Source organism: Thamnophis elegans, chromosome 1 (assembly GCF_009769535.1).
Source record: "Thamnophis elegans isolate rThaEle1 chromosome 1, rThaEle1.pri, whole genome shotgun sequence".
NCBI lineage: Eukaryota > Metazoa > Chordata > Lepidosauria > Squamata > Colubridae > Thamnophis > Thamnophis elegans.
In genome coordinates this window covers 2,109,877-2,137,481 of record NC_045541.1, presented here as the reverse complement: position 1 = coordinate 2,137,481, position 27,605 = coordinate 2,109,877, and the positions used below count along the sequence as shown (strand labels likewise).

Sequence of the window (27,605 nt, the reverse complement as noted above, 5' to 3'; positions counted from 1 at the left end):
AATAAAGAAGCCTGCCACAGCTAACCTTATCATTTTTAATCTCTCTGTGAGAGCTGCCTATACCAAGATGTGCTCCAAGATGGGGGGAAAAAGAAATAAAAATGAAATGTTTTCCAAGAAATACTGTATTTTTCACTATGGGAAATGTGCATCCAACATACATTTTAGCATCTCATCCAAAAATCAAACAGGACAGGGGGTTGAGTTTTAACTCAACTAACTAACTAACTTAACTAACCCGATCTAAAGACGGGAATGGAGTTTGGTCCATATACAGTATAACCATTTCCATACCCTTAGACCATTCCAGGATTAGTAATCAGAACATCCTTGACTCACCAGCTGGAGGACCACAAGTAACCTAAATGGAGGGTTGTAGTTTCAGAAGAAAGGGGTGGGTCCCATTCTTAAAGCCTTATTTATTTAGATTTACTGAATTTTTAGATGAGACAAGGAATAAGAAGAACCTAGGAGGCAAAATACTAATTTCCTTGACTCTTATTTTTCATGGCAAAACTTTGGAAAGTGCCTTGTCAGAACTTTTCTTTCTCGGGTTGGGAGAGTATCTGCCCCAATCACTTTTCATACCAGGACTAGAACTTATCGTCTTCTTAAACTGCTGCATCAAACTATCTTTAAACTTTAAACTTTAATAGAATTTGTATGCCGCCCACTCCCTAGGGACTCTGGGCGGCTCACAACAAGTAAAAAGCATTTAAAACATTTAAAAATACAGAATTAAAATCAGTACAACATCCATTCCATCAAGTGGGGCTGGAAATTAATCAACAGCCCCAGGTCTGCCGGAAGAGCCAGGTCTTGGTGGCTTTACGGAAGGCCGGGAGAGTGGTGAGGGTCCGGATCTCAGCAGGCAGCTCGTTCCACAAGGCCGGTGCAGCTACAGAGAAGGCCCTCCCTTGGGGAGCCGCCAGCCGGCATTGTCCGGTCGACGGCATCCGGAGGAGGCCCAACCTGTGTGATCTTATTGGTCGTTGGGAGGTAAATGGCATTTACCTCCTATTAACTGTATTAGCCTAACAAATCTAAATAACAATATATCTGGAAACACAGGTTAGAAATCGCAAATACTAATATATAAGACTGGGTTATACAATTCACAGGAATAATGAAGTAAACTTTCCTGGATTGTTGTTGCATATCTGTTACATGTTTGTCTTAGGTTCAGGGACCTCCATGCTGGTTATACAAATAGTATTTCCAACTAGCTATTTCATGCTCTATAAAGTGGTACAAATATCTCAACCATATTATTGTTTCCCAAGACAAAAAAAAAACAGTCAACATACAGAGCAATCAATGGTGTTAATTAATCACAGTAAAGCTACAACCTGAAGTATCTTATAACATTATGAAATTGAAGTACATACTTTTGACTACTTTGACAATTTCTGATGTTTATCTTTACCCTAAGTCTCTCCTGCAGACAGAAAGACACTTTTCATTCTTCCATTAAAATATTGGTGATGAAAGCATATTGGTGATTTTTTTTTTTTTTTGGTGATTTTATTGACATTTGTAGGCCGCCCTTTTCCCTGAGGGGACTCAGGGCGGCTCACATAAAATCAGGGAAGGGGAAATGCAGACAATAACAAAGACACATATAATAAAAACAGTAACCAACATGCATTCATCATTCGGGAGGGGCAACTATCTTCATCCCCAGGCCTGACGGGCTAGCCAGTTCTTCAAGGCTGTGCGGAAGGCCTGGACGGTGGTGAGGGTACGAATCCACACGGGGAGTTCGTTCCAAAGGGTCGGGGCGACTACTGAGAAGGCCCTCCTCCTTGTAGTTGCCAGCCGACACTGGCTGGCCGATGGAATACGGAGGAGGCCCAATCTGTGTGATCTTATTGGTCGCAGGGAGGTGATTGGCAGAAGGCGGTCTCTCAAGTATCCAGATCCACTACCATGTAGGGCTTTATGGGTGATTAACAGCACCTTGAAGCGCATCCGGAAATCGACAGGTAGCCAGCGCAGCTCGCGGAGGATAGGTGTAATGTGGGTGAACCGCGGTGCACCCACAATCGCTCGCGCGGCTGCGTTCTGTACCAGCTGAAGACGCCGGATGCTCTTCAAGGGCAGCCCCATGTAGAGCACATTGCAGTATTCCAGCCTAGAGGTCACGAGGGCCCGAGTGACTGTTGTGAGTGCCTCCCGATTCAGGTAGGGTCGCAACTGGCGCACCAGGCGAACCTGGGCGAATGCCCCCCTAGCCACAGCCGTCAAATGGTGGTCGAACGATAGCTGTGGATCTAGGAGGACTCCCAAGTTGCGGACCCTCTCTGAGGGGTATAGAATTTGACCCCCCAGCCTGAGAGATGGAATATTGGTGGAATCCTTGGGAGGGAAACACAACAGCCACTCGGTCTTTTCTGGGTTGAGCACAAGCTTGTTAGCCCTCATCCAGTCCATAACCGCCTCCAGGCCCCGGCTCATCACGTCTGCCGCTTCATTGAGTTGGCACGGGGCGGACAGATACAGTTGAGTATCGTCCGCATATTGATGGTATCTGATCCCGTGCCTGCGGATGATCTCTCCCAGCGGTTTCATGTAGATGTTGAATAGTAGGGGGGATAAGACCGAACCCTGAGGCACCCCATATGTTAGGGGCCTGGGGGACGATCTCTGCCCCCCCACTAACACCGACTGCGACCTGTCTGAGAGGTAGGAAGAGAACCACCGCAGCACGGTGCCTCCCACTCCCACCTCTCGCAGTCGTCGCAGAAGGATACCATGGTCGATGGTATCGAAAGCCGCTGAGAGGTCTAGGAGAACCAGGATGGAGGGAAATCCTCCATCTCTGGCTCTCCAGAGATCATCAGTCAATGCGACCAAAGCGGTTTCTGTGCTGTAACCGGGTCTGAAGCCTGACTGGAAGGGGTCGAGATAGTTTGCTTCCTCCAAGGACCGCTGGAGCTGAAAGGCCACCACTTTCTCAACAACCTTCCCAAGGAAGGGAAGGTTGGAGACTGGACGATAGTTATTAAGGACAGCTGGATCCAATATTGAAATTCAAACTGGTACTGTATTAGTGTAATATATTAGGAATCAGTGCACAAGTGGGCTCTGCAAATTCCATCTTTTCTGAATCTTAATTCTAATGCATATCAAAGCTTTACATTCTACACCAACTCTCTTGCAAATCACTTATCCTAGGCTGGCCATTTCCAGGATGATTGTCCCAATCTCTTTGATTTCACAATTGTAAAATTAAAGAAGTTTACATAGAACTTTGTGACAAAATATTACATAGCATTGATCTTTTGAAGATCTTCTGTATAGATATCAATATTAGCATCTTGAACAAAATTTACTTATTTAAATTCATGAATCTGAATTCAACATTAGCCAAAATAAAATGGATTCAAAATACACTAGGTGCATAGTTTGTAGTTATTGTGATGAATTAGAAATACAGATAATATTCCAATCTGCTTCCTGAAAATTCCTTTTTCAATAAAGATACAAAGCTGTTGCTTATCCATTCTCCCCTTTTTTACCAGAAGATAAACTTATTTGAAAAAGAGGTGGATGGAGAAAGAATAAGGAGAAGAAGTTGGACCCGAATTGCAGTTTTGGAAAGGAGCAGGAATTATGGGAGACAACAGAAATTGATATGGGGAATGGAGCTACCTTGCCTCCCCTTTCAGTCTTTAGAAGCACCATGTTCAATAATTTATTTAGGAAAAATGCATAAAACTGCTCAAAGCTGCCATTTCTAAAATCATTTCAAAATAAATAATAATAATAAGCACCTTGAGTGCAATCCCAAAACACCTGGAGCATTTCTTGAACACCATTGGTGACAAAATCACCATCAATCAATTACAAAAGGCAGCTTTGTTTAAGAAAGTTTACATCTTGCAATGATGCCTTTAACACCATCAAATATAAACACCTACCTATTGCAGGTCCTTGGAAAGGACTAGAGAAGCAGATAAAAATGCCAAGCGCAATCTAAACATCTGGCTAGCTGTGCAATGAATGAATGAATGAATGATGATGATGATAAAAAGGCAAAATGGGAAAAAAACAAAAGGAATAGAACTAGGAAATGGAAACATAGTGAAAGCATTGGCAAAGGATGATGATTACAAGTACTTAGGCATATTGGAAGCAGATAACATCTTGAATGGAAAAGTCAAAGAGTCATGCAAAAGGAATACATCAGGAGGATCCGCAAAATATTTAAATCAAAGTTCAACGCTGGAAACATAATTAAAGCCATTAATACATGGGCAGTTCCAATGATACGCTACTCAGATGGAATCATCAACTGGACTTTGGCTGAACTGGAAAACCTGAACCAGAAAATGCGGAAACTTTTGAATATGTACCATGCTTTATATCCACAAAGTGACATCGATAGCTTGTATCTGCCAAGAAAAAAAAGGAGCAGGGGGCTATTGCAAATCCATCAAACTGTAGAAGAATAAAAAGATTATGTGAACCAAAGTACAGAAAAATTGCTGCAGGCTGTGAAAACAGAGAACATTATAAAAACAACAGAAACAAAGGCAGAATATAAGGGAAAACAGCTGGATGACAGATTAAATAGACGGAAAACCAAAGATTTGCATGGACAACACTTGAAAAACATTGAAGAAAAATGTGATGACAACCTTACATGAGCATGGCTTAACATGGGAACCATCAAGAAAGAAACAGAAGGTTTAATACTGGCTGCTCAAGAACAAGCACTACAAACTAATGCCATGAAAGCAAAGATACAAAAATCCACTGAAAATCCAAACTGCCGACTTTGCAATGACAAACTTGAAACTGTTTCACATTTAATATGTGAATGCAGCAAAATCACACAAACTGATTACAAAGCTAGACATGACTGAGTTGCTAAATTAATCCACTGGTCATTATGTAAACAAATATGATTTACCCGTATCCAGAAACTCATGGGAACATAAAGTGGAAAAGGTTATAGAAAATGAGAAGTGAAGATCTTGTGGGACTTTCAAATACAAATGGATCGTCATTTGGAACACAACACGCCAGATATCACAGTTGTTGAAAATTGAAATGTTTTATTGACATCAGGGTACCAGGTGATGCCAGAGTCAAAGAAAAAGAACTGGGGAAAAAATGACAAAATACCACGACCGGGCCATCAAAACTACGTGATTATGGGTGAAACATGTAACAGTGCCATTGTCATTGGGGCACTTGGTACCATGTCCAATAATTTTATAAGATACATCAAAAAACTGCAGCTTCCTGCAATAACACCAATGGAACTGCAAAAAACTGTGGAATAATAATAATAATAATAATAATAATAATAATAATAATATCAAAAGCTGAACTGAATGTATTAATTGAAAGCACAAAAGAATTTAGCCAAGACATTGGTATGCAGTTTGGAATTGACAAATGTGCAACAATAGCAATCAAAGCAGGCAACGTCATAGAAAATGATGGAATAGAACTTGAGAATGAAGAAATGATAAAGGCAGTAAAACCAGAAGAAGGCTACAAGTACTAGGGGATTTTAGAGGCCTCTGACTTAATGCATAATAAAGTCAATGTATTAACCTCAACCAAGTACATTCGACGAATTCGCAAGATATTAAAGTCCAAATTGAATGGAGGAAACATCATAAAAGCTATAAATACCTGGGCTATACCTGTGATTCGATACTCTGCAGGAATAATTGACTGGACCCAGATGGAGTTGGACAGTTTGGACAGAAAAACAAGGAAGCTTATGACAATGAATCATGTTTTGCACCCTAAAAGTGATGGTGACTGATTATATCTACCAAGAGCAGAGGGTGGTCGAGGACTCCTACAAGTAAAACAGATTGTGGAAGAAGAAAAACACAGTTTCAATGATTACATCCAGAAAAGTGGAGAACCAATGATTAAGGAAGTAAATAAAGGAGGCCTTTTAAAGACAACTAAGTCAAAAGCTGAATATAAGAAAGAAGTAATTGAGAAGCGAGCTGAAAGTTGGAAAAACAAAGCTATGCATAGCCAATACATGAAAAGTATTGAAGGCAAAGCTGACCAAAAGCTAACTTGGAACTGGTTAAGATCAGGAGCACTGAAAAAAGAAACAGAAGGCTTCATTTTGGCAGCTCAAGAACAAGCCTTAGCCACAAATTGCATGAAGGCAAAAATTCAACATGTTACCACCAACAGCAAATGTCGCCTCTGTAATGAGAAAGACGAGACGGTCGACCACTTGATCAGTGGGTGCAGCAAAATTTCACAAACTGACTACCTACAATGCCATGACCATGTTGCTAAAATCATTCACTGGAAATTGTGCCAAAAGTTTGGATTTGAGTACAGCAAAAACCACTGGGACCATCAGGTTCAGAAGGTTTTAGAGAATGAGAAAGTCAAGATCTTGTGGGACTTCAGAATCCAGACTGACAGGCACTTGGCCAACAACACACCTGATATAACAATAATTGAAAATAAAAAAAACTATGGTTCATTGACATTGCAACACCTGCAGATGCACGAATCGAAGATAAACAGCAAGAAAAAATCACAAAGTACCGGGAGTTGCAAATTGAAGTTGAGCGACTGTGGAAAAAGAAATCGTGTGTTGTCCTGATTGTAATTGGAGTCCTTGGAGCAATACCCAAAGGGCTACCTCACTATTTGGAAATTTTAAATTTATCAGACTTGAACATTCTGATTCTACAAAAAACCACCCTACTTGGAACAGCTTATATCCTCCGACGTTACCTTAACAGTTCCTAGGTCCTTGGTTAGGACTTGAGCTGTTGAGCTACCAACCAGCCCCAAAGGCTGTGAATCTCACCAAAGATTAACCACATATCATCATCATCATCATCATCATCATCATCATCATCATCATCATCATCATCATCATCCTTGGTTAGGACTTTAACTGTTAGGTTTTTACTAGTCCCAAACTGTGAATATAATGAAGATTAAATCTTAAATAATAATAACAACAACAATAAGTGTGCAGGAGTTTATGTTGAGCAAGAATTGAAAATCGGAAAGAATAAAGCAGTTCAGAAGGGAAAAAACCAAAATGGAAAATCCATGTGGAGTTAAAAATAAAGAAAATTCAAATTTAAGTAATTTGAAGAATTTGAAGCAAGGAAATCTGAAGAGTAAAAAAATAGAATTAACCTGTTAACCAGATATGACAAGGAAATTACAGTTGTGGTTGAAGAGTTGAAACAAAGAGTTGTAGCTATCACAAACAAAATAAAGCAATATAATAACAGAATAATAAAGTTTCAGCAAAATTCACAATTTCAAGTCAGCATCATTTCTATAACAGTCTTGAAAGTGGACATGGTGCTACCACAAGTGAAAAACGTAACAGAGAAAATAACCTGAAAGTTTGGAAGAACTTGTGGGGAAACAGAAAGAAGCACAATGGGGATGCAAAGTGGATTAAGCAGGTTGAAAGCACTGAAAAAGTGACTAGAATGGAAGATGTTCACATAACATAACGGAAACCAGCAAAAAAGGTCAAGAACTGGAGTGCCCCTGGTTTAAATGAGCTGTATGGATTCCGGTTGAAATCACTAACAAATTTGCCTTTAAGATTAGCAATCCAGATGAATCAGGTTCTGGAAACACCAGAAAGTAAAAAAAAAATGGCTAACAACTAGAGGAACCTTTTTGATTTAGAAGGACGCAGAAAAGGGAAATAAACCTGAAAATTACAGGGCAATCACTTGCCTGCCATACAAATTATTTACAAGCATTATTGCAAACCAAATTTATGGATATCTAGAAAACAAGGATTTGCTACCTGTAGAACAGAAAGGGTGCTGCAAAAATTCAAGAGGCACCAACGGATGATTGATAAATTGGTTTGAAGAATTCAAAGAAAAGATGAACGAACTTGTTCATGGCATAGATTGATTGTAAGTACACATTTGATTCTCTTCCTCGCAGCTGGATTGAGAAATGCTTAGACATTTTTTGCAATTAGCAGTAACATCTAGAAATTCCTGAAGACCTCCATGAAGCTATGGCAAACTACGTTGATGGCCTATGGCAGTGGTTCCCAAACTTGGCAACTTTAAGACTTGTGGACTTCAACTCCCAGAATTCTCCAGCTAGCAGAGCAGAGCTGGCTGGAGAATTCTGGGAGTTGAAGTCCACAAGTCTTAAAGTTGCCAAGTTTGGGAACCACTGGCCTATGGAGAAGAACTTGGTGAAGTTGAAATCAAGCAAGGAATCTTCTAAGGCAACTCATTGTCACGCCTGTTACTCGTACTTTCGATGGCAGCACTAACAATCATTTTGAACAAAACAAACTGTGGCTATGAACTGGCTAAAAAAAGGGTTGACAAATTCCCATTTGTTCTACATGATTAAAATGGCAAACAATGAAAAATACCAAACGGGAGCATAAATGGAATAGATGGAGCCAAGAACAGAAATGCATTCAAGTGTAGATACTTCCCTGCGTTAGAATTGAGGAAAAATCCAAGCCGCTCTGTACGGCAGCCTAGTACCAAAGGACCAATTATGGAACTAAAAGTTTAAATCAAAATCTCAACACTGTTTTAGTAAATTATAATTGAGAGCATTTTTTTATAAATGAGAGTATTAAGGTCAGAAATATATGCATATATCTGTATATGTTACCTGTATAGTGCTCTTCCACCAATAGTTACCAGATTTGAAAACACACTAAAATCTGTCATATTTTCAGGCCAGGATTGTATATTCAGGAATCCTAAGGAAGATTAAATCAGAGGAGTTAGAAAATGTGTCTGTTGTAATTATGGCAGCATTTCATACTTGAAAACTCTTTGTATTAAGAGCAGAGAATATTTGGAGCTGTAAATTTAGAGCACAGGTTATTCTCCATACTCCAAAGTCCCTTCCAGCCCTATGATTTTATGAATTCCCACCTCCATCTCAGGGTTAGGAAATAATTCATAAAGTAGGATATTCTGTATCTGAACGGGGATGGTTTATAGGGTGCAGACAACCAGGTCCTCTCATTCTCAGGTGAAACTCAAGGGTTTGACTTTGGATGATACCAGCCTGGAGGTGGTGTTTTAAATGTAAATTCAGTTCTCAACCTGGAAATCACACAGCACTTCAACCACCCTTAGAATAGCTCAGCATTGTTTTCATAACACATCCCCAAATTGCAACTATATCCTGTACCTTATCAATCTCAATTTTCATTTCTGGAGATGTTCTCTTAGTCCATAGAAGAACATGAACTGTTACAATAGCGATAGCAGTTAGACTTATATACCGCTTCATAGGGCTTTCAGCCCTCTCTAAGCTGTTTACAGAGTCAGCATATTGCCCCCACAATCTGGGTCCTCATTTCACCCACCTCGGAAGGATGGAAGGCTGAGTCAACCTTCAGCCGGTGAGATTAGAACCGCTGAACTGTAGATAACAGTCAGCTGAAGTGGCCTGCAGTACTGCACCCTAACCACTGCGTCACCTCGGCTCTCTATACAAATATAACTTCATGTCCAAACATTTCTTTCTTTCCCCTCCACCAAAGCCTTTTTATCTTTATGGGTAATTAACCATTTTCTTCAATAAATATTTCTAAGAAACTTGAAAGTTTTCAGCTAGTATAAAACCAAGTGCTGTTCAGTGCATTTGGGATTTAATTCTCAAACATCACTTAATATTTTGCAACATGTTTTTGCAGCACTAGAGTAAATGCCAAAATTAGGATAATCTAGATACACCATTTCTAGCATCTAGTGATTACCCAGAGTTTTGCACACTTGGTATGCTAACACAGTAAACCACTATGAAAAATCTTATCTCTATTAATAAAAATGAAACTGCCACGTGGCTATAGAATAGCTTGATTGCAGAAATCACAAAAATCTAGATACATCCATATTGCCACAGCAAGAGTTTTCAAATCACTTCAAAATTGGTGTGGCAGGGTAAATTTGAAATATAGTTCAATGGACAATTAAATAAATATGAACACATAAAAGAGATGGAGAAAAAAGGCTCAGAAAATACTCACAAGTCCTTCAATAACTAGCTATTGTCCACAGGATTAACTGCACAATTTCCACATTTATAACACTCACACCCAAAAATATATTTCAGCACTTTTCCATTTCTATTGTGCCACAAAAAGATAAAGAGCAATTTCCTGAACATTCAACTGGGCACTGACAATTTTATTTGAGCTCCTTAATACCCTTACTTTTTTTCCTCTTCTTGTGGACTGATATACCAAAATGATGCCTGGAGTTGTCACATAATTTTATATGCAATTGAAAGACCACATCTAAAGTTGAAATAGCTATCTTAAGCAGGGTAAATGGAATAACAGGTGAAACTTGATAAACCTGCAGAGTTTAGCCATTCATAAAGTTAAATGATCATAAATCAGTTTCCTAAGAGTTAGGAAAGTTCATTGCAATTAAGGAAGACGATGATCATATTAATGATACACACATATGCACACACACTCCAGTGATTTATAATGCTCAAGCATATATATCATTTCGCTTAAAAATACATAATGATTAGAATATGATATTATCTCTATATAGAAAAATGGAAGATGGAACGGAGCCAGAAGATCAGTACAGGTAGTGCTCCGCTTAGCCACAATTGAAACCAGAATTCCCATTGCAAGTCATTGCAGTCGTAAGTCAAATCATCATGTAGCCAGAATAAGTTTTACGATCATTTTTAAAACATAAAATTTAATCACCATGGTGATAAGTTGAGTCATGCAATCGTAAGTATAAATCCATCTTAACCAATTGTGATTGTGCCACAAACCAGCAAAAAAACATCACAAGCTGCATTCACACGACTGCAGAAGGCTGCAATTGATGAGAACTGCAAGTCAACAGGGCAAGTGCCCAAATTGTTACTATATGGCAGCAGGACAACAGTTGTAAATTCACATTTAGATTGTGACTAAGAGGCCATCGTTAATTATACTAAGCAAACAATTATACATGGAGGACTACTTGTAATTTATCTTGTGAATTCATGGCCTAGAAGGAAAATCTGTCAAGAATTTCTTCATTGTTACAAATGCATAAATGGCTCAATTATGTAGATTACCTGTTATCTCTCTCACTGTTTGGAAGACATGTAAGTTCTGTGGGTCAATCGCTTCAATTGTGTGATATGGATCCCTGGAAGATAGCAATGACACATTGTGGTAATTGAGGATGAAATTATGCAGACGGATTTGCCCCAAATCTTGCGTGGCATCTTTATCTTTGCCTTTCCTAACCAGGAAGAGCATTTTCTGCCAATTTAAATTAGTACAAGTCCCATCACACCTTAAATTGCAAATGCTGAATTGTCTGAATCTGCATCAGTCTCCCAAGATCTTTCAACAGCTCACGTAACTCCAGTCCACTGAGGTCCCTGGTTCTACAGAAAGGAGTTGCCCTCTCAATATTCCAGCTGTATCTTGGGAAAAAAATGCTGTTTTCCAAAAGGATATCCTTCACACAATTACATTTTCCATGCAGACTTTATTCTAGTGAACAGGGGAGAGAATAAATCTTCCTTTTTTCTTACTTCCTTTCTATTCTCTCTGATCTGAAATCTGCATTTACATACAGTAAGTGGATAATGGGATAAAAGCTTAAACTTCTTTGTGGGAGGAAAGAGAAGCAGGAAGCTGAATTGTTTTCCAACTCAAATTAAAATTTGTTATGTGGGCATCGTGTTCATCTCACACTTCTAAATGATGTGTTATAAAATCTTGGCAGAATGAATACTGTTCTTGCCAGCACTGGTTTTGCTGCTCATGTTTCCATCTATTAGAGCTAATGAAGAATACAAAATACCATTACTTATTTGATCAGCCAGAATTTATTTTCATGGTTACTGTATTTTATTTACATTTCGAATCGGTCTTACGATTGGATTAGAATTGTTCCACAAAGTTTAATTATTATCTGTTAAATATTTCTGATTAGAAAAAGTCAATCTATTTTTTTCAGGATGTTGAAAACCGCAAGAGTTTTAATTATTTTTATTTAAATGAATGCATATAAAGATATATTTCATTAATTTGTTTTTAAATACTTGTTGAAACCCATGTATCGCCTAGCAACTGGGTGCATTAATTCAGTTAGGGCTAAAATCTTAATAAATTACATCAAGATTCCCATGTGAAGGCATACCACAGACACTATAATTTCAACAAAGACAGCTGCCTGATGAAAGATAACCTAGCTTGGGTGGGAGGGAAGTTGTATGTTCCAGCCAGCCAAAGACTGTACGTAATGGAATGGTGCCACGACTCCAAACTAGCAGGACACTTTGGTTTTGTAAAAACTTTACATCTAATTAAAAGGCAATTTTGGTGGCCATCACTAAAAAAGGACATAGAGAGCTATGTAGCCAGGTGTCCAATCTGTGTGGCAGCTAAAAGACGCCAAGGCAAAATGCCAGGACTGTTACAGAAGGTAGCTGAGCCTTCAGCACCCTGGAGGGAGATTGCTATGGATTTTATTGTTGAACTACCAGAAAGCGCAGGGAATACTGTCATTTGGGTCGTAACAGACTTGTTCTCAAAACAGACACATTTTATACCCTGCCAAACGATCCAAACTGCCAAAAGTCTAGCCAAGTTATTCCTGATACACATTTATCGCCTTCATGGAGCCCCACAGAGAATCATCTCCGACAGAGGGGTCCAATTCACCTCCAAATTTTGGAGGGCATTTTTAAACTTACTTGGCACCACCCAAGGACTGAGCTCCAGTCACCATCCATGCACCAATGGTCAAACTGAAAATCAGAACATGGTTCTAGAACAATACCTAAGATGTTTTATTAATTTTCAACAGGACAACTGGGTTGATCTTTTATCTTTTGCAGAAGTGGCCTTCAATAACGCTGTGCATTCAAGCACTGATTTCACCCCTTTTAGAGTAGCAGGATTTCAGGATTTCAACCCCATGCGTAAACTACCCACAGAAGAACCCACTATCCCCTCACTAAAAGAATGGATAGACAACTTACGAAACACATGGCCAGTGGTTAGATTAGTGTTGCAGGAAGCTAGAGAGGCTTTTAAAACTCAAGCTGGCAAAAAAAAGAGTAGATCCCAAACCCTTCCATGTTGGAGACATTTAGTCATTTAGTCATTTATTTGACATTTATAGGCCGCCCTATACTGTTCTTGCCAGCACTGATAGAGATAGAGTATACTTATTGACAAAATTCCTGAAGTCATTGCAGCCATCAAAGAAATTAGGGCCAAATTTCGTTGGACCTTTCCCTATCATGAGAGTTATCAACCCTGTGACAGTAGAATTACTCCTTCCAAAGACACTCAGGCAAGTCCATCCAGTGTTTCACATTAGTTTACTCAAACGAGAAATAATCTCACAACTCAGACCACCTGCACCTACACCTCCTGTTCCTATCATGATAGAAGGCGAACAACATTTTGAAATTAAGGAAATCCTGGACTCTAGGATCTACAGGGGGAAAACCCGACACTTAGTTGCTTGGAAGCATTTACCTTCAGCCCAAAATGAATGGATAGAGAAACACCACATTAGGGCCCCTGTCCTATTGAAAAAATTTCACTCCCAATACCCTGACAAACCTTGTTAAAATACTATGATGCAATTTCTTTTCCTATTTTTTCACAGGTGGATCTCTCCCTTTTCTAAAGAAAGGCAGCATGTCAGATCCCTAAAAGTGATACTGCCATTCAATGGGGAGGAGGGGAGCCTCTGAGTAAAATCACTAGCATATCTGTAACAACTGAGTTTTACAACTTTATAACTGGTTTCCTGTCAACAGAAGACTGAAGGTCCCAGCATCTCTGGAGGGATGTTTATGGTAGCCATGTGGGATAACTTACTTTAATGTCTAACTAGAGATAAAAAGGGGAATGTTTGTTTTATTGACTCTCAGGGCAGAAGAGTTAAGGAAGCATCTTCACACTTGTGTATTGGTCAGAATCTGCATTCGGACAAAGGGGAGGGGTCATTATCAGCTTAATCCCATTTGCAGGGCCTAAAGGTTTTCAGATGCTGCTTTGCTTCTAATAGTTTCCATCCTGATTGATTAAAGGTTCCTTTTGAAATAATCCATTTCAAGAGTCTTTACTTTCTCAATCTTTATTTTAATGCCAAAGTATGGTAGCCTAAAGTTTCCTTTTGATGTTACCTTATCAACCTATATGCTCAAAATTCAAAATCTGGATGAATCCACTGCATGCTCCTCCTAGATATGTAAATTCACAGGTATCCAAATGGAATGAAGTTGGGCTAATATTTCATTTCAGTTTTGAATGACAGAACTGCTGCACAGTGTAATTTTTAAAAAAAAAAAAACATTGGCATTAGATATCTGTTGTGGCCCAGCAGGAGCCGTTGGAGCTGCCACCAGACTCTGACAGTGAGGGGCCCTATGAGTCGGCTCTGGAGGATGTGGAGGACCCTGGACAGGGTTCCGACTCCGAGCAGGGCACAGAGAGGCTGATTGGCCACCAGGAGGCACCTGAGCCTTGGAGCAGTGGGGAGGAGACAAGGGAGTTGGTCCTGGATGCCCAGCAATGGAGGGCTAAAGAACAGTTATGCAGTTACAGGAGATAATTGCACTCAGCTGGTGGTAATTAGGCTCCTCTCAAGACTATAAAAGGAATGACTTTCCACACATTCGTTGCAGGAGTCAACATATTTACAAGAGCTGGAGAACTCTCGTGGCTAGCTTGGCAGGCAGGATTGCTGCCAATGTCTTGTCTCTGTGTTAATAAATCCTTGAAGTATCTTTGTCTCGGCGTGCTTGGGTGCAAGATGAGGGCGGTCAGAACAGATATCATAATATTTTATACTTACCCATGAATTCCAGTGACAAGGAAGATCAAGTTCCCATTGATCTTGGTGCAGTTGATAAATTTATCAATGTTACTGGAGTCCACAGTTTGAGCATACATCAAACTTCCTGTACCTATGCCATCACAAGCTGCAAAAACAAACAACTCTGTAAAAATATGTAATCATATACACACAGACACCACACACACAAACATACACACACACACACACACACACACACACACAAATTCTTTGTATAAGTGACAGCCTAAATGAATGACAGCCTAGGCTGAAATTATCCTTAGTAGAGAGCAGCAAGGTGATAATTGCTACAGGTAAAACTGAAAGCATGAAGCCACATTGTAGAATAAGGATTAGTCACAGAATGATTGTAGTATATTTCTAGTAGAAAGTCACTTACACGGAGAGAAAATTTCTAAAGCAGGAGCTTATGACATACGCATCACTACTGAATAGAGTAATCAAGGAAACTTAATAACATTACAGAAGTGAATTTTGGACATCTTGTACATGTATATTCTGAACTAGGAAGTAATAAGTACTGATGATAGTGAGAAAGGAATCAGGAAAAAAACCTATTCTGTCAAGAAGTCAAGAAAATGGCTATGTTTAATTTTTCTAAGCTAATGTGAAATCCTTAAGAATTGCACATTGATTTCTGAAGCCATATATTCCACGAGCATCTGACATAAGTCTACATCTTTTGTTCTTTTATCTTTCATTTCAAAATAAATAATCTTAGAAAAACCCTTCTCCATTTCATCCGTGCATAGCCCTGAGCATAACATAAACCCAAATTATGTTAGGAAACAGTAGTTCTATAGAATGCCTTGATTTACACACATGACTTTGTATTGCCATAAAAGAGCTGCTTTATAGTAACAGTACTAGAAATATTATGCAGATACAAATCATGCAATACAAAGCAAAAAAAAACACACCATAAAATGCTTTTAGTTATAACTCTTTTCACAGTCACAATGGAACAATGTTCAAAATCCTGTAAAGATAGCTGGGTGATATATATTTATTAATATAATCAAAACAACAAAAAACATGGGGAAATTATATAGATCTCCAAACTTCTTTACTAAAACTCCAGAATCATTTTGAGTATCTTGGGGCTTTTATCCATATTCTTTTTCTTATAGTTTATCAAATAAATTATTTGACTCTGTACAATAAAAAATTTTCTCATTACAACTGTTAGCCTTACAGAGAGAGGAAAAAAGGAATGCTTGACTCAATAGCACTAAACGGAGTGTTGCAGGGCTCAGATCCCACATATCTTCAGGTAAAGTTCATAAAATTGATTGTTCCTCTTATGGAGTTACAGTTGTGTGTAAAGTTTACATAACCTTAGTAATATGATATTGTTAAATGAAACCCAAAGTGCAGAAAAGTGAAGAAAAGTGAAGCAATCTTTACACAGTACGAGGAGTTCTCACTTTACTGGCTGCCGACCATTTGATGTTATAATAGTTGAAAAACACCAGGTTTGTGACCAATCTTGACATGTACAACTGTAATGTCGCACGGTCATATGATCACCATTCAGGTGCTTCGAAACAGATGTGCATTTATGAATGTCACAATATTCTGCAATCGCATGATAATCATAGGGAAGCTTCACAACAGGCTTCCAAAAAGCAGAATTAAGGGAGAACACAGAAGTGAAATTGCAGATCAGAACCATATGATGTCTTGTTTAAGGGCAACAGAGTTACTGATCTCAATTGTGTTAGCTGTGCAAAGTTAAATATATATTTTTACAAAGTTAAATATATTTCTACAAATTTGAATGCATGCTTACAGTCTTTATGTGCAATTTACATGTTGAGAAAGAAAAAAAAAGAGGTAGAGAGTAAGGAAGAATTGACAATTTGGCAGGAGCAAAGATCGAGCATCTTTTTAATCAGGTTTTTGTTTGGTCAGCTGAGGTTTTTCTAGTGTTGCTTTTGGACTTCTACGATAAGGGTGTAGAAATGGTTTCCTCTGGCAACTACTGCATGCAAATCAATATCACAAAATGAAAACATGCTGAGGATCTGGGAACCTTTACTTTGGTGTAAGCTAAAGTTTCCAGCAAGTCATTTGTAGTAATCTGTGGATTCTGTTGTTGTACATCTGGACAATTTTCAGGCAGATGTGACAGACATTTCAGTCTTCTTAATCTGCCCTGACTTCCTTGTAACTTCCATTTCTCAACTATGTTTCTTATAGTTGAAAATGCTAGGTGGGAACATTTAGATAATATTTTAAGGCCTTGCTCTGCTTTGTAAAGGATAATTATCTTTATTTCCCAATGATGAGTTAAAGGCTTAGAGGAGGCAATGGTTACTGGAAGTAATAATCCCAATCTTAAAAATTGGAAGGGTCAAAATATTTATTTCCCTGACAAACTTTCTTCATAGGGCTAATTGTCAAGAATTTTGAGAGATTTTATTAATAATTTCACAGAATCAACCAGAAGGGAGTCGAAACTTCAACACCTGCTATATTTATTGTATTCTTGAATCTGCAATAAACAGCATCCAAGTAATAAATGTGTATTCAAGTTTTTAGAAAAAAAATGACATGCTTAACTTAGAACAGAATAACAGAGTTGGAAGGGACCTTGTAGGTCATCTAGTCCAACTCCTCACCCAAGCAGGAAACCCTACACCATTTCTGACAGATGGCAGTCCAGTCTCTTCTTGAAAGCTTCAAATGATGAAGCTCCCATCACTTCGAAAGGTCACCATAAATATAAAGGGAATTCCAGAATATATTATGCCTAAACTAGAGATGACAGTGACAGAGATATGTGGATGGGGACCAGATGCTGAGTCCATTGAATGTGCACCATTGGAAGAGTGAAGGGAATTATAATCTAGAAAAAAGGCTAAACATTTTGGGAAGGGGAGAACTTGGAAAAGCAGTCGCATCTCTTTGCACGTGTATTTTGCAATCTGTGTTAAAGAATTGGGTTCATTGTAGGAGATGAACAGACAGAACTGGGGGCAGAGTTAAATGTGTCATCAGCTTTGAGTTCTTATGTTGCCACAAACAATCAAACTTCAACCTTTCTTGGATTCTGTTGGTCCTTATACGGCAGCAATTTAGTATTGAACATTAACAGTTGACTAGATTCTTGTGTACAGGCTTGAGCAATAAATCTTTGAGCTGGAACTTAACATATGGTCCTGATCATTTGCACCTGAAACTAGGTATCAAAAAGATATTTTTCAACTGCAAAACGGCAAGAAGTTCATCTTCCCTTTTTTTTACTTTAAACCATCTTCCCATCATATTTCTGCTATTGCCCTATGTAATTATAATCTATTCCTCCTGTTCTATACAGAAATAATTTTCTGATTGCCAGGAGAGCCCAGTGATGTCAGACAATGGGGCATTGACCCTCTTTAACTAGTTCACATGCTTGCCTTTTTTTTCTAATAAAAAAGTTGCACCCTGACTTTAATATTGCATACCCAATGCAATTCATTATTGGTTTCATTGCCTTTTCTTGAGCCTGAGGAAAAGGAGAAGGGAACATAAAGGAGAAACTCCTTGGGAGATTATTCCAGAGATCAGACTCTACCATCTTACAAGTTGGTGTTCCAGAAGACCCTCAACTGCTGAAGACTATGTTCAGTGGACTATGGGAAACCACATTTCCACAGGTTGGCCACAGTTACCTTAGATGATCAAACCGCTACCTTTAGATAGTGAAACCTGTTGTGACTCAGCAGAAGTTTGCTGTGAGTTGAGTCGGGATGCAGGAATAACAATGCATCTGGGGCTCGTTAGTGTGGTCTTCTGGAGATAAAAGGACTGATGGTGCCACGCCCTGATTGCAGAAGTCAACGTTCGTCGTTCGTTCGTGGTTCATGGTTCATTGGTCGTGGTTTGTTTGTGAGAGGTACTTGGATAAGTGATTTGCTTTCTGTAACCCTGATTCAAAGGGACACTTGGAGAAGTGATTTGCTTTCTTTTTGTACACCTGGTTTTGCCGTAAGAGATCTTTGTCTTGCATTCTGTTATCTTCTTGCCAGAGACTTTATTTATGTTTATTTTGGGCTCGCAGCCAGCGTGAGCCAAGGATTGATAAAGTTATTTCCTTTTAAGTATGTCTGCCTGTTGTCTGTGAACGAGTGAAGAAGGGGGGGATAGAACAGAAATCCAAACTGGGTTTGGACTCCAACTGCAAGACTACCATTTATTGAACCACGTGGGGTTTTTAAACAAAGGCAGCCTACCTTTAGGGCAAATGTCAGTGCATGGTTTACATGTTTTAATTCCATTTTCCTCTACTTCCATCTTGGGACTCGGACAGGCACGTACACACGAGCTGATATCAACCACAAAGTTGTCTAAAAGGGATAGAGGGGAAAACAATGAAAAAAAAATCATTCTCAAGTTGTAAATAATGAATGCCCCAATTTCCATTTCGAAAGAGACAGAAGGTCTTATGTAAGTGCTGGACATGTTCTTTTCTATGGTGTTCTATTTTACTTTCTTAAATGTTATGCAAGTTCACATTCATATGCTTTATTGCTAATTTAACATTCTTTAAAAAAAATATTTCCCACAACATATTCACACTGTAACTTTTTAAAATAAGAATAATATTTTGGAATATATCTGTAGTATATCCATCAGAAGCTATCAATTCTTACCATCACATAAAAGGCATTGGATAGTAAAGATATTGGCAATTGGTTTTAAAATGAAACCATCAAAATAAAATGTAATTTATATAATTTTTTTAAAAATAAAAATAATTTTATTTCAGTTAGTAAACAAAATGCTTCCATAATATAAAAGTAGAATTGGCTGTTATACTGGTCTAGCATTTACAATTATCTAACTGCTTAATTTTCAACTATAAGAAACATAAATTCACACTGCTTCAGAAGTGGGCATTCTTTTGGAACTAATAGTAGTAATAATAATGCCAATAATAATTGAAACAGGATTACATAGCAATCCTATGATGATTACCACCATTAAACAACATCAGCCTATCTCACATCCTTGGGAAGGATTCAATTAAAAATGCCAAATGTGAGACCAATTATAATAATAATGGTGTAAAGCATCTGGGATATCCAGCAAAGTGAAGAAAACTGTTGAAATTGAAGGAAAGTGAAGAAAATTGAGCAATCATTAAATACTATTTCTCATAAAACCCTACAACTAGGAGATATTAAAGATAATGTTTGATATTTGGAATCATAAATATCCAGATTTAGAAACCCATGTATAGCAATTAAGGAAGCAATGAAAATTTCTTCTTGGAACACAAGTTTTACAGATAATGAACTGCACGACCTGGAAAACTATCTGAAAATTCTAATAATATTGGTAACAACAACACAAATAAAACTTATTTCATCATCAAATAAATCAAATAAAATCTCACCAAATCTCATCTTCTTGAACGTACACAGTAATACCATCTTTCAACATCATCTTTCGATCTAATTATTACTCATACTCAATTTATATAAAAATTATAACTACTAATATTCCCCTAATTCTTATTTCTACCTTTATTCTGGCTTCTAGTCAGGTAACTCTTACTAAGTGATTCCTAATGTTAATGCACATATTTATGTTAAGACATAGCCCTTTATGTAAAGGTGTATATTCTTATTTCTGCCTCTATTTCTAGTTTTTAATCAGGCTATCATTATATTAGAAAAAAGAAGAAAGAAAAAATGGGGGGAGCTCTATTCTATCCATCATCTCTTGCCCATTTTAATACTTTGATTCTTACTCATTTTTTTTGGCTTTCCTCCCATATTCCTCTCTTGGATCTTTGTCTCTATCAACATCTGTATCTTCATTATTCCATCTAAATATTTCTCCCATTTCTATCCTCTTAAACTGCCAAATCTTCCAGATTATCCAATTCCAATTCCATTTTTATATCTCTCAAAAAGTTTTTCTCATCCTCTTGTTTTATTTGGTGATTTGTCTGTTCTATCTTTTCCTCCATTCTTTCCACCACCTCCTCTCTTTCCCGGACTCAGTGATCTTCATTCATTGCCATTTGCATAATATTTTCTACTTTGTCACTTATGCCTTGGATTAAGTCTTTTATCTCTCTTTGGTTCTTCTTTATGTTATCCCTAATGCTTTGAAACATCCACACCATTTCTCTTGAAATCTCACTCATTTCCTCTTGAAAGGGCATCTTATCTTAGTTTAATAAATCCACTTTTAGTCAGGGCCACAAACAATATATTCAGTTCCATTGGTATATCTGTTTCCTCATCAAAGAGTTCAATAATCATAGCTCTTTACATCTCAGGGTTATTAATCAATTCCATTTAAATAGTCCAGACAGTTTCCACACAACAAAAGTTAAAATCCAAATTTCATTCAGTTTATAGAGACAAAATTAAATACTCGAATCAATTCAGGTACATAGTTCTAGCATATTATAATGCTTTTCCATAACAATGCCTACCCAGTTTAAAAACCAATTTTCTTGATTAAATGGTCTTTAGCTTTACTCCCCTCAGTTCCTTTCATTCAGTTCTAGGATTTTTCTCTTTATGGTTGTTCACCGCTTTAAAAAAGATAACTCTAAGAGTCTCTTTTCCTGGATTTTCTTCTTCTTTTCAAGTTTAGGAACTAAATGCAAAAAGAGAGGGGATCTTCTCACCCAGCTCCAATCATTGTTCACTAACTCCATTCCAACACCAGTCATAGGTGTTCCTCGGCTGCCCCAGCTTTGTGGGAGCCATGGTTAGGCTGCCTCTTCTCCTCATCATGGTTGAGAGGGGAAAAAAATCCTGGGTCAGGCAGGGGAGTTGCAAATCTCTATGACATTGCAGGGCACCCTTCTTTGCTTCACCTCTCCTACAGGGAGGCTTTGGCTCCTTTCAGAGCCTACCAAAAGGGGAATATGGCACGGGATCTCAGAGACCCACTCCTCATGTCCGATCTCACTACAACATCAACCAGAAACCCCCAAAGAGTGATTTCATTTGGAAAGAAATTTCAATAAATTATGAACTAATATCAACAATCAGGAAGGAAAGCAAAATTGAAAAACAATAATATCAAGGACCATTTACAGAAAAGGCATAATCTTAGTAGTAAAATGAATTAAAATGAGTAACAGCTATTTCAAACACAATTGATATGAAGCTAGATTAAATCAACTTCAACAAAATCAGCGGTTTCAAACAATGAGCAGTTTTATAAAACATTCCAGTGAAATATTACAAAAATACATGTTTGTCCTTATAAAGATAAAACATTAACATTTTGGAGTGTCATCCAAAATAATCCATAAGACCATAATAAAAATGCAATTTGGAGAAAAGAGATTAAGAAGAATGTTGGCTCAATGAAAATGAATGACATGGTTATTACATCAGGAATGATTAAAAATAAGCAGAAAAAAGTTTAAAACTTCTCAGTAAAAGAAAGAGAAGAAATACAGAACTTTGGCTCTAATTTCTGATGACCCTAATTTTTTCATTAGTGACATATTAAAAAGAGTAAACATTAATTAATATATGACAACTGATAGAGCATTTTAATAATAAAAGACAGAAACAGCGGTATAGTTGGAAGCAACTATAGCAATTATGCCAATCATGTGCTGGTCAAGCTGCTAATTGGTATATTAGTTACTGAAATTTCAAGTTTTATATGTATGTATGTATGTATGTATGTATGTATGTATATATATATATATATATATATATATATATATATATATATATATATATATATATATATATATATATATATATTGTATCTTCCCTGACCAAAGTAACTACCAAAATTCACAAGCAACAAAATATGTGGTTGATAAAATAGTATTAAAATATTCCAAATGAAGTTCAACAGATACAAGTGCAAAAAATTCTAAATTCAAAGGGAAATGGCTGAAATATGATCTAAGGATAGTATAATCAAATATACTGCTAGTATAATACACAGCTGCAATTGGACAAATTAAATCAGAAAACCTCAAAAAGTGATGATAATGCATATGCATTGCATTCATTAGGTGGTGTAAATCAATTAAATTTAGCATGAAAAAATTGAGGGTGTTACTGCATGTAAAAGAGGCATTTGCAGAAGTTGTGCTTTAAATGCTTATTTCCAAGGATACAAAGTGAAAATGCTTATCACAGTTACCAAAAGAAGCCTAAGAACCAGTGATGGGATTCAGCCAGTTCGCACCTATTCGGGAGAACCGGTTGGTAACTTTCTAAGCAGTTTGGAGAACCAGTTGTTGGAAGAAATCTCCTTTTGTTTTTCCCCACTTTACAGGGCTAATCCTGTAAGGAAGGCAGGAAAGAAACATTCTGGTATTGTTCCTAGCCTAATCTTTATTGCTCTGCTTACAGAAAGTGCCTCTCCGGTTAACCCTTATTACCATTGTAACAACTAAGGTGAAGTGCTCATCGACCTGAGTGACATTGACTTGGCCACGCCCACATGATCACATGACCACCGAGCCCCGCCTATCCAGCTGGTCATTAGAGCAGAGAACTGGTTGGTAAATTATTTGAATCCCACCACTGCTAAGAATCCTGAAAGTAGCAAAAACACACACACACACACACACACACACAAAAACCCACAACACTGTAAAACTCAATTACTAGAAAATCACTTAGAAACTATTGCATAGCCAGTACATTTTTTAAAAGAAAGTTTAAAATAAACATTAAACATTTAAAATGAACATTACAAACATATGAAATTAAATCAAGGATTCACTATGCTTAAAGGAGCAAGAAACACATTTTTTTTTTAAAAAGAAAGAGATGAAACTGTGGATTATGTGATCAGTCAGTGGATGCAACAAAATTGCCTATAAACATCATGACAGATTAGTTACTATGATGTACAGGAATCTGTGCCAAAATTTTAATTTCCAAGTTTCCTCAACAGGGTATAATTACATAATTGAAAAAGTTGCTAAAAATTATGTTAAAGTTTATGGGATTTTATGAGAAACTTATTTTAGCAACACAGCAGATGCAACCATAATTGAAAAGAGTATTTTATAGATGTGACTGTATTCACGGATAGCAGAATTAAAGAAAAATAATTTGATAGTAATTACAAAACATGGACAACTAATAATCAAACTGGGTTGATTATGGAAAAAACCCTTTTATTTTGTAACAGCAGAGGTGGGTTCCTACCAGTTCGCACCTATTCGGTGGAACCGGTTTGTCAAATCTACCGAACCGGTTAGAAGAGGTTCCACCAGTGGACCCGGAAAGCAGGCCACACCTACAGAAGAGGTTCCAAACTCTTTTGAAACCCACCACTGGTCCTTGGATATGATTATTCTACACTATCATGCTCATATTTATAAAACTCAGTGCCTCTGTGAAAGGCAAGGATGACTACTGCGTTTGTGGTGCAATCAGAACATTGCGTGTGTAGAAGTTGTTTTAACGCAAACCAAAGATGCCTTTTAAAAAACAAGTTGACATCATATTCTTATGCATGCCAGTGCTGTGTGTGAGGTGATTTAAGGTGGTTCTGACAAGTGTTGTCGGCATCTTCATATCCGGTCACATGGGTGGCAAGCCACTCCCACAAAAGATGCCCCACCCACAGAGTAGGTTCGAACAATTTTTGAAACCCACCACTGTGTAACAGATAATGGAAAGCCATTCCTATAGTTATTGGCACATTAGGTGAGATAACAAAAAAAAATGAAACATATTTTTAAAAGAATTAAATAGTTGAATCATATCAGCTATGGATTTATTTAAAAACATCTTGTTGGATAAATTTACATTTACTGACAAAGAAATAAAGGGAAACTAGTATAGTTATTTCAAGCTGATTAGCTCTCTTCAGTTAGCCATACCCTTCTGGGATTCAAACCTGGGCCATTTACGTATTAGGCAAACAGTCGGACTCACTGGAAAAACTCTTCATCTCCCCTCTGGTACAGCCGGGAAAGTGAGGAAGTGAGTGAAGTTAATACATCTGCCTAACATGCAAACGGATTGGGTTCAAATCCCAGAAGGGGATAGCTGAAGGTAGCTGAAGAGAGCTGGAAATAGCTATACTAGGCTCCCTTTATTTCTTTGGTTGGTAAATTTAAATTTAAATAAACAAAATAGCTTGTTGCAGAAGCAACTGCCTGCGAAGGTTCCTGGATTGGGGCTGAAAGGCAAAAGTGGAAGCTTTATGCTCTGTCCCATATTTGGGTAGACCAGGTAGCCCCGATAGACCAGTCTTACCAGAAATATAACTGGTAAGTCTTACTTGTTATATTTATCAGAACTGTTTGGGTAATTCTTAAGTTCCTGGCTGGCACCAGAATTTCCAAAAAAAAACATATCAACGATTGAAGGATATTGTTTGTTTGTTACTGTAATGAAATGAATATGAAATCCTATCCTCCGCGAGCTGCACTGGCTACCTGTCGATCTCCGGGTACGCTTCAAGGTGCTACTTGTCACCCATAAAGCCCTTCATGGTAGTGGATCTGGGTACTTGAGAGACCGCCTACTGCCAATTACCTCCACTTGACCTATTAGATCCCATAGATTAGGCCTCCTCCAAGTCCCATCTGCCGGTCAATGTCGACTGGCAACTACGCGGAGGAGAGCCTTCTCGGTGGCAGCTCCGACCCTCTGGAACGAACTCCCCGTGGAGATTCGAACCCTCACCACCCTCCAGACCTTCCGCACAGCCCTCAAAATCTGGCTATCCCGTCAGGCCTGGGGATAAAGACTGTAACCCACCCGAATGGTATGAATGTTGTGTTTTTTAATGACGTATTGTCCTACGTGTTAAATGTTTGTTTCCCCCCCCCCTTTTCGAGTTGTAAGCCGCCCTGAGTCCCCCCAGGGAAAAGGGTGGCATATAAATAAACTTCTCAAATCTCAAATCTCAAAATGATCCCAAAGACTGTGATGAACAAAATAACTGCTTAATTGTTTTTTTTCAAGTATTCATTCTGGATTTTCCCCTGGAAGAGGAGATTACAATTTATCCAAAGTGAAATCACAGTAGGACAAACATTTGCCTTAAGTGAAGACCAGCTAATCATCAGATTCCCCAGCTAAATTTAGAGGGCATTCAGGATATTTTAACTATTTCGCCTTATAGTTCAGTATTGCTTTATGAAGTGATTTCATCCAATATCATGAATAGTTTTCTTTTTAAGAAACACCTTTTAAAAATGTACTGGGCATAAAAACTACTTGGGCAAGAGGATCATGTAACAAACAGACTTCCTTAGGTTCCAAATGTCCTGAATACGAAAGTCACATAATGGGCAGGTCGGAAACTTTTAATCCAGCAGGCAGTTTGCTGAACTTCTTTAAAAACAGTGAAAGATTAAACAGTTGCAAATTAGCTGCAAAAATGAACTAAGTTCATCTCCCCACAGCTGAATAAACAATTTATTATTGTATTATATGCTAGGCAACCCCTGCTCTGGTAGATCATCATTTCAGAGGTGTTTCTGTCAGCACTCCTTCATTGGATAATCAGGAAAGAAAACCACAAGACTCCATTGATAGAAATCAAGTGTACTTTTACTAATTATAAATGAATAGAAGCGTAGCAAAGCCAAGTCTGATTATTTAGGCGCGAAAGCGAATAATATATTGTATAATTCATTCCCCTCCCCTTGGCATCCCATGTACATGGATGATCTACCATAGCTGATATGTACAGTCCAATCATAATTCTCCCAAATGTCAGGTGCGAGATAACTTCGAAAGGCATCACCAAGATGGAATGCCGGTGCCGTTGGCCTTGGCGGGAAACCTCCTCCGCATGCGCAGTAAGACAGGCAGCAAAACTCCAGAATCTTTCTCCAGCACAATTAGTATTCCCCTCCCAAATACCATGCCCCCCCCTCCCCGTTTCAATGGCAGCCGATGCAGCAGCAAAGCAGAGGCTGACAGTTTCTTTACCATCGTAAGAGAAACAGAATGACCATGTTGAATTTCCTTGTGTGAAGCTGGAAGGGAGCCTCAGACATATCCCTCCCTCCCTCCCTCCCTCCCAATCTTGCCAGCTTCCCCATTTATTCCCTATGTGGGGAGTTTGAAGAGAGAAAGAGAGAATAGGTGGAGAAGTGACTACTGCCAGGTGGGGGAGAGAATGAAGGGGCGCATGGGGATGCGAATGAGAGACAGAACACGAAGGTGCATTAGAAGTGCCATGTGGGTTGGGAAGGGAGTGTGCAGAAGAAATGATGTGCGGATCAGGGAAGGCACGCATGCAGGGGCACACATACGAGGGAGAGTGTCTGGGCGTGTGCAAAAGGTGCTGAAGGGGAAACAAGCACATGTAGGGGAAGCCTGTGTGGGCATGGCATGGGCTGGAAATGGTGCACGGGGTTCCTTCCTCCCTGAGCCGAGGTGGAGCAGTGGTTAGGGTGCAATACTGCAGGCCACTTCAGCTGACTGTTATCTGCAGTTCAGCTGTTCAAATCTCACCGGCTCAGGGTTGACTCAGCCTTCCATCCTTCCGAGGTGGGTGAAATGAGGACCCAGACTGTGGGGGCGATATGCTGACTCTGTAAACCGCTTAGAGAGGGCTGAAAGCCCTATGAAGCGGTATATAAGTCTAACTGCTATTGCTATTTCTCCCCTTTTTCCTTCTTTCCTCCTTTCCTTCCTAGCAGGCAGGTTAGCGGTGGCTGCTTAGTTGGCAGGAAGCAAGGGATTGCGAGTGTCGCTCCAAAACTGTCACAGAGCATTGAAATGAATCCCACGGGACTGCAGCAGCAGCAGCAGCGGCGGCTTCGCAGGGACCAGTAGCAGTAACACA

General features: G+C 38.5%; 1 protein-coding gene across 1 annotated transcript in view; it reads right to left on the bottom strand.

Annotated features, from left to right (window-relative positions):
• Window positions 1–27,605, bottom strand: part of LOC116519673 (receptor tyrosine-protein kinase erbB-4-like) — a 237,659-nt gene that overhangs the window by 59,353 nt on the left and 150,701 nt on the right. Inside the window, exons 7-10 of the mRNA XM_032233689.1 lie at window positions 19,067–19,180; window positions 14,826–14,952; window positions 11,071–11,144; window positions 8,635–8,725 (exon numbers count right to left, since the gene is read on the bottom strand). Of these exons, the coding sequence (XP_032089580.1) occupies window positions 8,635–8,725; window positions 11,071–11,144; window positions 14,826–14,952; window positions 19,067–19,180 (406 nt within the window). The remainder of the gene's footprint in view (window positions 1–8,634; window positions 8,726–11,070; window positions 11,145–14,825; window positions 14,953–19,066; window positions 19,181–27,605) is intronic.